Below are 12,792 nucleotides of genomic sequence, written 5' to 3'. Positions count from 1 at the left end.
GTACTTTGTTTTGTTTAGTGTTTTTGAGGGACCACATGAGGTGGAAGTTGCGCTGAGCGACTACATGTTTGCATAATGAGGATGACCCATGAGTGTGTGTCAGAGATGATGTCATCAGAAATACTTATGTTCGTATTACTAAGACAGTCATAACACCTGCGATACGTTGGTATTATCTGTATCACACACGTAAAAAATACACTTGGTGCTGAGAAACAATGATATCGTCCATCTACTACATTCTGTTCTCTGCCACACTGGCAGTATGGAACCACCACGCTCTGTTGGAGATGTACTGTCTCCCCCGTTTGACCTCTGTGTGCTTCATCACCAGGGACTTATGAATGCCCTGTGAGTAGCAGGCCTGTTCTCCACTGCAGTTGTGTGAGCTCCAGACAGGTGCTGCAGTGTGTGCCTCAGTGCACCCAAACAGCTGGGGCCGGTGATCAGCGCTCACTGGAGATGACATCACCTGACAAGTGTTCATCTGACTCATCTCCCGCTCTCTGGCTTCATCTCAGGCCCCTGACACATGCTTCACTTTAGAGGCACTGCAGGAAGAGGGGGGGGCTGGACAGGACAAGGGGCCGGGCCTTGGCTGCAGGCGCTAAGTTCAGTCATGCTGCTATACTTTGCCAAACCCATGTGAAAAGGAGGTGAGGTAAGAGGGCAGAGGCTGGTGATGGAGTCTCACTCATCATCACAAAGGTGCGATACTTTGCTTCAGTGCACCAATAGCCCTTTAATGGTCTCCTATTATACTATTTTTAGGCATATATTATAGGTCTCATATATATAAAAATGCATAAAAAAATGTTAATGAAGTGGTTTGATAAAAATACCAAACAGATTTTTAGCCATGCCTCATACCCCTCTATTTCAGCCCTGTAAGAGAAGGGCTCATTCTGTCCGTAGCTTTAAAAAAAAATAATAATAAAAAAAGGCAGGGGGGAGCTTGTGCCTGCTCAGAATTCTACCCAGATACAGCTAAATGCTGCCTTGATTAAATGCCATATCATGTTCCAAAGCACATCAAGGATTATTTCTGAAACAGCTCAAATGCTTTTTCTCTTGTGGGTTTACCACAAGGTGAGTTCCTTTTTTTATTTCCTGCTTTTTTACACATACTCTCTCCAGTACAGGTTAGCTCTGAGTGTTAGCAACACTTGCTAATGTAAACAAAGAACATATTACGTTCAAAACAGTCGCGCATTGTTTCTGATAGGGCCGTGGGTGTAAAGCCAGCCCACATTTCCGATATTACATCATATCGGCAGCAAATCTGGATCAGCTCCGTTGTTCCCCGTTTTTAGAGATTTGGGTACGGAGGAAAAGAGAGAGGGTTTTGTTTTCTGACACTTACAGCCCCACACACACGGCGGCGTGCGTTTAAGCTTCAACGCTTCTGCCCATTCACTTTGAATGGGGTGACGTCATGCTTCGCCAAACTGCATTATACCAAAAGTAGAGCAATGTTCTACTTTTGAAGCTTCGACGGAAGCGTCAGCCAGTCGAATCATATGCCAGTACAAGCTGTAGCCAATCAAACCGCTGCTTGTGTGTCCGGGGCGGGAGATTCATGTGATTGGTTGTTGGTCGAGCGTCAGACATGTCCGCCGGCAAGCTTCAACGCACGCCGCCGTGTGTAGGGGCCGTTAGTGAGTTCCCTGACATACCGGGGACACATATTTATGTATAAAAGACATAAGAAAGTGCATTTTGCATGATATGAGACCTTTAATTTCTTAAAAAGAATGCTTCACTCAAGGTTTCGTATTAGGGCGGTTAGGAAATAAATAAGCTGGACACAAAGGGCAATTAAACTAGAGGAGTCAAGAGTAGGAACTAGGCTATTCCACTTTAGTGTGTCGGGTTGTGAATCAGGGAAGATCCATCCCTGCCTAGGACATAAAACGGTGATCTCTTTAATTACCTAGCATAAAATCCACAGTATAATATTCTCACCCCAGTATTATACAGGACTGGAGTCGTATGATTCTCTGGAGGTGACTGTCTCTTAGCGTGGCAAGGGGAAAGATGAGGGTAATGTAAATGGATGGGCTCTTTTGTAGGTTGCTGTAAAAAGCAATCAATTAATTTGGTAATTTATACATTTCAGTGGAAGGTGAACTGGATGGAATATGTGATTCACCGTTAAACTGTCCGACTCATCATTCTTAACTTTAGATGGCTTTCCATGCACTGAGTCTCTGGTGAATGTGCTCTGCATTTTCAAAACACATTTGCAGCCGTAACCGAATCCCTACAGTACCTCTTTGTGATAAATAATAAAGGCTTTCAAAGAGAAATGATAGGATCCTGCGTATTTGAAAACATTTTTTTTTCACTTAGGTAGATATAAGTATAGCGAGTTGTGCTTTATGCATGTATACATATTCAGAGACACAAAAGGTGTATTGTCATGTGCACAATTGCCACAGCGTAGTTGATGGAAGTGAACATTTTAAGTCCCAGATCGTACCAACAGTGCAACATACAATATAGTTGGGACATCAAAATAAATAAAAATAGTGCAGTTAAAATACAGGAATAAGAACATTATCTATACGTAAGATGGAATAAGATAAAACAGAATATGCAATTAAAAATGATACAGTAGAATAAATAATGTATCATAGACAGAACAGTGTATTATAAACATGTGTGAGTGGTAAGCTCAGGAGTCTGAAGATAAATGTTACGGTAATCATGTTTACGATAAAGATGGTGATGCCTTATAGAATCATAGTGGAGGTGTTGTTATTGCATTGGTTCCTCAGCCTCTGATAAGTGCATGCTGGTGCTGCGCGAAAAGCATTACATCATCCTGCTCCTTCCCGGCAAAGTGAGCCATAGCGCGATGAGATCAGAGCCCCCTTGTTATCCCAGTAGCAGAGCAGACTGCTGCAGGACCTTTTAAAGGATCCTCTCCCTACAGTCAGGAAAACATTTGAGACGCTGTATGTCTGCAGCCCACACAACTCCAAAAAACACCTCAGCTCAGGATCATCCACAGGTGAGCCTCTATTTCAGGTGCAGAGCAGAGAAAATCTGTAGAAGGCTTTAACTACACGCACATACAAAGATAGTCACAACAAGTATAAACAGACGCTTGGAAACTCACAAATCCCCCAAAACACCCCATGGTGTTTGCTGTGTGATCATAGAGCATACAAATCATTTGCTACATCAAAGACTCTTTTGTAACAAAGAGAGCTTATTCACTTCTTTTTATATCTTTCGGAATTACTCCCAGTTTTACTGCAAATGCAGACAGAAGAGTTTAATTTATTGCTTGGATTCACTTTGTTGTGAAATAAAAACAGCCTCCTAGCCTGGTTCCTAATGAAGATTTAGCTATATCAGATGTATGTTAGTCTGAGCACTGGTCTGTGTCCTTCCCCTCTGGGTCACCAAGTGCTCTGCTGCCATTTGGGATTCCGGCATATGAAGATGAATGGATAGATGATCTGATTTTTGCGGACCTAGGTGACTCTTGCCCCGGCTTCAGTTACACCATCTCCGCCCTCTGGCTGTCCTCCCCACACCCCCTTCTCCCATTCTGGTTATCCTGTCTGTGACACCGTAATGATGACAAAGACTAACCAGTAAACAGCAGCACCCAGCACCATAGAGAACCCCCCTTTATGGCGCAATGAAAGTGAGGGATGAAGCACGGTTGTCATCCAGGGGAGCGCCAGCAAATCACCACAATAGTCAGGCGGTGGAGTGGAGATGACCGTGGTGGCGCTGGCATTGACTTGAGTTGTTTGTCAACATTCAGTCTATCTGTCAGTGTAACGCAGTGCAACAAATTAGCTCCTGCCACCAATTTCTGTCTGAGGCCTAGTGCTTCAAAAAGATAACTGTGTCACGGCTCATGTGAGCTAAGAGCATCCTCACACCCTTAGTGCAACTTTAACACCTTAATAAATAATAAGAATACATTTATTTCATTCATCATTTGACCTTTATGTCCTGATAAGCTGGTTCTTCATACCTGTTGATCTTTTTTCACACTCCACAGCGAGGATAGATTTCAATGTAGTCTGACAGCTTGCAGATAACCATTTATGTTTCTCTCTCATGCCCCAGTCGCCCATGCCTTCTTCTCCTCTTTGTTGCCCGTCCCATGCCAAGTTTCAGCAGATGTGAGAACACAGGGATCAGAGACTTAAAGAGATATATTGTTAAACACACACCCGTCACGCATGCTGCCTTTCAAAGACTCCTTTTAACTAGATTAACATGTTGCCAGCACTCTGAACAGTACTTGCATACTTTTCTTCTGTGGGCAAAGGGAGCAGGCGACACTAAAATGACCTCATACAAACTGGCATGTCAACACTGTGCTTAATACTCTGCATGTATGCACACAAGATAGGCACACAGAAACACACACAATCTTGTTATTTCTACATGCGCATGAAATCAGCGCTCAGACACTGTGGCCACGCTTGCAGTTGTCCCTTTTCACTGCTTTAACTATTGTCGAGTAAAGCGCCATTGTGAGCCCAAAAAGGATTAGAAAGCAGGGAATAAAGAGCAAGCTGCACACATTTTCAAACTCCTTTAAGAAGCTGCCCACAGTGATACAATACGCTATTGCCGGTACACAATGAGAGTGGGAGCTTTGGGGGGGTAGATGTAATCCCTCAGGTCACCAGTTACACATGGTAAGACATTCTTAAACACACACATACTCAACCTTGCGTTTTGTAGTTCGGATGTGTGTGATTAAATCTGTATTGTCAAGCGCAGGGTGGCACATAGTTATCAATATTAATCATCAGTAGAGCATATGGTCCTCAATCACGGCTTGATTAATCAATATATTGACATGATCACACCTGCGCAAGATAAATCACCCGTGAACATGAGCTTGTTGTGCAGTTCATTCAATATACATGAGAGAATCATTCAGGAGGTAACATCCCCGTGGTACAGCTGAGGACGGCCTGAAGGTGATGCAGCATGTAGGCAGTGCATTCATTTTACCTCCCACCACATGCACTGGAGGAGTCACGCGCACACACACACATGCAGCACAGGAGACAGACGGTGGAAATGCATGTTCCTCTCTGATGACATCACCGTCTTGGTTAGGTAGCTGGGGCATTTTCCATAGGCTGTCCTCTGTTGCTGTGGAGAGACCTGCACCAATCCCCTCCCCTTCCTCCTTAATGTATACAATTCCGGCTCCATGAATGATCTGTGACAGTGCTTCCTTGGGCTGATCCAAAGACAACATTATGTGAGCGTTCAGAACCCACCCACTTCACAAACCCGCCCACTTCACAAACCCGCCCACTTCACAAACCCCTCTTTCAGCTTTGGGATCACCTGATGCGAGGTGTTTAGGGCTATTTGTCGCGTGCTGTGTGAGCAGAATACTGAGCGGGCCCCATGAGGGTCTGATATGACATGTGACAGCCCCCATCATCTGAGGGTGTGTATGTTAAATAAGCATTTCCATTTAACTCGGTTTCTCGGTCCTGGCTTGTACATATAATAAAGGTATTCCGCATGTCGATTTGTTTTGGGATCTAAAGCATGATACAGTAAACATTGAATGCAGCGGCCTGGAAAGCAATTGACGACCTTTGTATACAGTCTGTGATTTAACACTGAACAGAGTTCATAGGAAAATCCAGGCCGAGAACTGCTGACAACACTGTCTCTTACTCTAGCCTCTGCTGTCCATGAAATGTGCATGCGATAAATCTCTGGCTGTTTTGCTCAATACCCATACCTGAAGATCTATACCTGTCTAGAAATGTCTTTCTACCCCCCCTTGTCTCAATAGCCATGTCCCTTGGTAGACATTTAAGGCGTGGGCAGCTAAAGGATTCTTTCTCCAGGGCTTTCGGAGAAGAAAGAGTTCAAGAGGTCAGAGATATGTGTTATTTTCCCACCAGTGCAACTCTCGGGATGTGTCAGAGCCATGTGTCAGGGAATGACAGCGAAAAGAAAGACGGCAGGAGAGGTAGATCTGGCAGACAAAGGCCATACTTCACAGAGGAAGCTTGAGATCAATGGATCGGCAGGCTGTGCACCCCGTGCTCACAAACACACTTACACACTCTAACAAACACACAATGCTGCAGTTTGATGCTAAAATGGATCCCGTCAGTAACCTTGAGAGAGACGTATGATAAACACATGGAAAGGCAGACGGAAACACACTCAATTGAAACACTTCCACCTCCATACCTCGCTGGGTATTCCTCAACAGTCCCCCTCCCGAAGCTTGTCATCTTGACGAATGGATCTGGGTAACTGTCAATTAAAATGAAATCCCCATCTGTGGAGTAGAATGAGGGCACATTCAATGAAACATACACACTACAGTAGTGGAGACCAGTCTAAGCTCCTGCCCAGAGACGGGTTGATCCACACGCTGGGCTTCATATGGGCAATACATCAAACAGACAACATTATCACTGACTACACCTCTGAAAACGTCAACATGATTAATTATAATTAATTAGTAAAATGCTATGTGTTGGCTAATCCATCATATTTGCATTATTTGCGATCCATCATCAAAATGTAGCCAGCAGCAGGCTTCCTGTTTTTATTTTATTTATTATAATAATTTAGCAGCATAGTGCTAAATCAGCAAGTTGCATTTTCACTCACTCCCTCGAGATGATTCCAGACAGTCGTTCGTAAACAATTTAGTTTCGGTCTTTGTGGAATTCTAACTCGGACTGAATTAATCTGTTTTTAATGTTTGTGTGTTAGTGTGTGTATGTGGCTGCTAATTCATTTTAAAGCACATTAGTCATTTATATTGATCACTGATTGACATCTTGTAACCTTGCCGAGTAAGGTGCACATGTCAATTTGTGCAGTTTAATAAAGTAAAGCATTTGCATGCCTCAAATAGTATTTTGAAGACTGTTTTAACTATGAAAAGGTAAGCAACTACTATTAAGCTTTCTAAGTATTTTTTAAAGCATTGTATAAGCTTATACATTACCATGCAGTCTTATTTAAGTAGTCTTTGTTTGAAGTGGAATAACAACTAAACACTACTTACAATCTCAGCCAATCCCAGTTATGCAAAATCATCACTCTATGATTGAGACCAAAAGTGGTGGTGAAAGTCAGTGTGCAAGCCTCATTACCCCAATTAATGGCAATTCTTATTGCATAAGCAAAACTCATCTGAGGGTAGGAGTCAATACCTTTGTCATGGTTATGATAATGGCTTAAATGCTCATCTGTAGTGATATTCACAGGGAGAACTTTGCTGCTTGACACTGAAGGACATCAATGCTGCAATATAGGTAATTAAAATGAGTGCATCTCGGCCATTGCAATTAAACAGGGAAAAGTGTGTCAGGGTCTGTGTATGATTTGTGTCATTAATTTTCATTACGACTGTTTATTAACCTTTTTATCTCATGTGGTCCTGATGGTAGTCCGCTTTGTGTATTCCATGGTTGTGTGTGTGTTTGTGTGTCTCCTGGTATTTTTCACACCGCCTACAGAAGGTTTCGATCATGGGAAATTTCATGTGCGGTCCAGGGAACTGTAAATGTTCGTGTTTTTAATACACAGAGCATTCATCAGCGGCAGGAAACTGCACCGCATTAGCAGGCGGTCCAATGAAGGAAATATTATGGCTCCTAATTAAATTTGAAATTAAGTGATATTTCATTTCTTCTCATTAATTAGAAAAGAGGTCTTCTGTGATATAATTATTTATTTCTAGAAATAGGAGAGGACAATCGTAATCCTCTCATGGCAGGTGTTATTACACATTAGGTGAGGTGATGGTATGAATACATTTGAGATATATTTGTTGCGGATTGTTAGTTCCTTGTCTTCTCCATTCTTGTTTTATGGGAAGTTCAAGAGATTTTCAGACCTCAAGGCCAGCTAGGTGTATTGTGGGTATTACCAAACGTCAGGCTGATAACGTCAAAGCTGCGATCCTGTGATTCAGTAGCGTATAGGACAAAAACACAATTGAAGGGGATCTGTAAGATGGCACTCGCATTAATCAGGCTATAATGATATTAAACTACTTCCTTTTTGTGCATCTGGGGGGAACAAGTGTTGCTCAATGGTGATCACTATCTAAGCTTAAACCTGTTAAAGATGCATAGAGGTATGGATAGTGCTGGTAAGGGATTAAGAACACAATCTCTCATTCTGGCCCAATACATTCTTGGTAATGTCAAGAGGGGATACGGAGAATAAATACCTTTGCCCAGATACATGGATACCAATGCCACCCGAGTCACCTGGTCTTAACTTTGATCAGTAATTTTCGAGTAACGAGATTTCTCTGATTTCATTAAATAGTCATTTCGCACCTGGAAGCCCAAGGCTTTGCCGAGAGATCAATGATCTAATCACGTTACCGTTAAGCCAATTGGCTTGAAAGTCCTTTGTGATATCCCTTTACTGTTTTAATGACTTAGTTCAGATTAAACAGGTTTTAGGAGCTAGGGATTAAGGGACACATCCATTGAGGTGGAAAAAGCTTTTTCTGATGCATAATTTATTGCAAAGAAAGGAAAAGGATTAACGAGGGCCATGTGCCCGCCACTCAACATCCACCGGTCAGTGATTAGAACGGATGCCTCGGGACAGGGGTGACATCACTGGCCTTGAGAAAATGATTAATATCTTATTTTCTTCCCTTCCGTAGTAAAAAAAAATACGAAACACCATTCATATTTGTGCTTAAAGTGTTTTGGAGCTACTGTTATCCACTCTTGGTTAATGACTCACAACTTCCTCTTCACAAAGCAGCGAGGGCTGTGTTCAAACCCTTATGAGTCAACATCATTAACCAGCATCCCCAAACAATGATTTACCAACCAGATACAGTGGTGGGTGATGATTGCCTGACTCAGTGAGAGATCCGCAACATCTAATTTGCACAATTAGTTTTATTAGTCACATACCTAACTTACCTGATGGCCGCCTAAGGTGTAGCAATTAATATGGAAATAGATTGCTTCAAAACATTGTGTTTTTTTAATGCTGCATTCAAATGCGAGAGACAAAAATGGAATAATCAAGGCTTTGTTTCAGAAATAGTTTTTCCTGTTCCAAGAAAGTGGCAAGTCATCACCATCCATTCAGACATAGTAATGGCTCACATGTAAGGACGGCTGCCTTTCTCCTAAAAGACAAAGTGTGAGCTTGTCGGCCCTCTGGCAACATGTGTTTCTTCCAACTACCTCATCTACGGTTGGCACTGTCAAAACATCAACATAATAAAACACAGCACAGTCACATCTGCCAGTGAAAAGGAATAGCTCCGCTGGCACCGGCCCCACTCCTGTAGCTTTGTGAAGGTTTTAAAAAGTTAATTATGAATTGGAGACATGTGGTTGAACACTTTCCAAACATATTTTGCCTCTCGCTGCCATTCTCTCTCTTTGCTTCATCCTCTTACCAGTACTGTCTTTTTCTTCCAGCCCTGTTCTATTTCTCCGCCGCGGTAATCTTCCTCAGGCTCCTCAATTATGTGTCCATGGGCAGGAAGAACCATTTGCTCCTGCTTGAATACCCTGAATAGCAATAACGTTGCTTCAAAAACACATTACCAAACACAATTACAGCAGACAATGCTTCTATAACCTGCAAGGCCACTAACTCACAGCCTTGTAAACACTGGTGAATGAAGTTTATTTTCTGTCTTCGCTGACATTGTTCTTTTTTCCTTTATCATATAATGCATGTGTTTTTCTCCTAAGAGTAATATTTAATGTATGTTATTGGCTGAAATGTGAGGGGAATGAAGGCTTATGGTACAAAAGTAAAGTAACAGCCCTCTGGTCGGATGTTTAACAGCTTTTTCATGCACTTGCTGTTTGTAGATGAATTGCCTTTCGGTTGGCCTGAGGATACCAAAGCTGAGTTTTTTTTATTGGTTCACCTGGCGCCTATAAAAGTCACTGGTAGGCTGTTACTGTGTCAGTGACAAACGGCTGATTCACCATCATCTACTGACTAATCCAATGCACCAAGAGAGAGAGCGAGAAGGCCTGAGAGCTTCATCTCCTTCACACACCCTTCTCTAGTAAAACACTCCAAACACAGCCCCGGGCTGCGCAGGAAGCGGAGAATATTAAGTATACACTCTGATACTCTTCTCGCTTTGTCTGGAAGTGTTGGAGAACTGAAGCTATGAGTGTAAGTGGGAAATCATTATGAAAAGAGTGGTATACTAATTACACACGTTTAATGTGTAAATCCTTTGTTCCTTTTGACACAGAAATGGCGTGTTCACACATTATGACTAAAGCAACACCACGATATGCTGAACAGGGAGAGTACAGTGTGTAGATAAAGGTACTAAATACTAAAGGTATTTCTCATGGACAGCGTCAGAGCTTTTAGAAAAATAGACTTTCCACACAAACTACTTATTTTACTTTGTAGTGGCTTTACTGTGTTAGTCTTGAAAATAAGAATAATAACTTTCTTACAGCCTTAGGTCTATGTAACTTATTCACTTTTAAAGAGTATCTTGCAGGTTTTTATTTATTCTACATTTATGCTTAAACTTGCTTGAAAATTACAATTAAAAAAGTGAATGCAGGATTTGATATGTTTTACGAGACATAAGGGCAGGAATTCAGAGGGAAAGGAGCAATTTGAGCTCTGCTCTTAAAAACGACTTTTTTTAAGGTCATACGTCAAACGCGTCATATTACATCACGCAGGGGAAACATCTCCGCTCTCTGACCGCGGGTATAGTAGAGTTGCGTTGAGTAGAGCGGTTGTGTTTTAAGGAGCTGGTATTTTTCGGTAGTTTTACATTGTGTTTCACCATTTGTAATCATGGTGCAGTATTGTGTTTGTGCAGGTTGCACAAATACCAGCCTGTCAGGACATCGAGTCCACAGTAAAAAGGACCGGAGTTAGCGTTCGTTCCTTGGTGCGTTGTGCATCCACCTCCCTGCAGCACATACTCTCCACAGCTTTATCAGGAAACCGTATTACTTCTCTCTCCCCCCCCTGCTGCTCCAGCCGTCTCCTTTGTGTTTGTTCGTTTCCCCCTGTCTGTGTTGTTTGTGTGTGCGTGGTGGCTGTCACTCCTGGCTCCCGGCTCAACCTCCACTCACCTGCTCAACCTCCACTCACCTGCTGCAATCAGCTGTGCACCCTCCCCGACTACACACCTGCTTTCCATCAAGCCATTTACAACGACATATCAACGGAGGCTCCACAACCTTTCTCCGCCAGATCGTCAAGTATCAGCCGTATCTCGCGTCTCTCCTCCGGTACACAGCACCGTAGTGNTCACCTTTTTTGCGGGTCACCCGTCGGATACCCGCGGATACCCGACCCGATGCAGGACTCTGCCGTAGTGTGGAGTTGCATTAGGTAACGCGAGATACGGCTGATACTTGCGCATTAGTTTCTGTTATGGATCAGTATCAACAATACTGCCAGTAAATTTACTATATAATCAATGCTACTTTAGTTATAGCCTAATATATGATAGCTAACTTCACAATGTTGTGATGTGACGTTAGCTAACATTCTGTAGCTAACGCCGGTCACTCACCAAGATAGCTGCCCAGTTCTCCACTGGTTCTCCTCACACCACATCTCAATTTCTCTCCGATGGCCGTTATTTCTTCTAATCCTTGGCTGCTCCTGGTCTCTTGGACGCCTAGCAGGCTCATAATTATAAGGTTGTGGTCCGTCATATGCATTCGAATATTCATGTTCAACTCCTTCTGTGTCTTCTGTGTCAAAACTAGCATTGGGATCCATGTTTATTAATACGTTACACCGGCCGTTCTCCCCCTTGTTTCCCCCGTGTTACGTCACACGCGGGAGGTCACGTGCCGAGGCTTTTTTATGCGGAAGTGAACATTTCTTACAAAAACGACGCCAGATGTCACTGTAGTGTATATTTCTGTATATTTTTTTGAAAATCTAGTGTATTCATCATTTTCCTACACATTTATTCACAGGTGTCTTTAACCTGGAAGTTGCTCTTTAAGTCTTCTGAAGGTTAAAAAAAGTTTTTTTTTTCAATCTGCTCTGATTGGTCAACTGGCCGGCTCCGCTTTGATTGGTCAACCTCTTACAGATACACGCTTCTTAGCCTATCACGGTCTATTTAGTCAGAACCGGGTAACAGGGGTGCTGTGCTCTCTTACATTCAGCTTGTGCCATCATACCAAAGTGATGCCAGAAAACAATATTTCTGTTCGTCAAAAACTGTATACAAAAAAAATATTTATGAAAATCGTGTCAAATAGACCGTCAGACGACGTATGCAGCTTCGTATACGTCCGCTGCGCCATCTTGTATACGGGCGCCATGTTCTTGCAAGAATTGATATATCTTATGGCGCGTTTCCACTGCAGCGCGGAGCTCGCTTTAAGCGTGCCGAGCCGTGCTGGGCCCGTTTTTGGTTGAGTTTCCACTTGGCCTAATACCGGCTAGCGGGTCGTAATTCATAGTTTTTCTGGCCCCATAAAATCGTGGTTCTAGGGCCAGGAACAACCAGGCTGAGTCGGGCTGAGTATGCTAAACTAGAGAGAGAATCGCTGGCAAGGGGGCTACAACTACAACAAGATGAACATATTTGACCGTGATTTAATTGTAATACACGTTTCAAAATGATGCCGAAGTAACAACATACTGATACCGGTTAGTAAAAACCATGAATTAATGCTTTGACAAGTCTGCAGACAGACGGCAGGCGAAAAACCTTTTAAAATGCGTGTTGTCTAAATGGAGATTGGCTAAGCTAACGTTGTATATGCTCCGACCGTCCACACTCACAACAACGGCCTA

General features: G+C 42.8%; 1 protein-coding gene across 1 annotated transcript in view; it reads left to right on the top strand.

Moving 5' to 3' along the window:
- Positions 1-682: 682 nt before the first annotated feature.
- LOC104945554 (mitotic spindle assembly checkpoint protein MAD2A-like) overlaps positions 683-12,792 on the top strand; it is a 32,228-nt gene continuing 20,118 nt past the window's right edge. The window contains exons 1-2 of the mRNA XM_010771250.1: positions 683-693; positions 7,268-7,273. Coding sequence (XP_010769552.1) covers positions 683-693; positions 7,268-7,273 — 17 coding nt within the window. The remainder of the gene's footprint in view (positions 694-7,267; positions 7,274-12,792) is intronic.

Source organism: Notothenia coriiceps, unplaced genomic scaffold (assembly GCF_000735185.1).
Source record: "Notothenia coriiceps isolate Sejong01 unplaced genomic scaffold, NC01 NC01_scaffold00009695, whole genome shotgun sequence".
Classification (NCBI taxonomy): Eukaryota; Metazoa; Chordata; class Actinopteri; order Perciformes; family Nototheniidae; genus Notothenia; species Notothenia coriiceps.
Note: the sequence above shows the minus strand (reverse complement) of the source record. Positions and strands in the feature narration are given on the sequence as shown.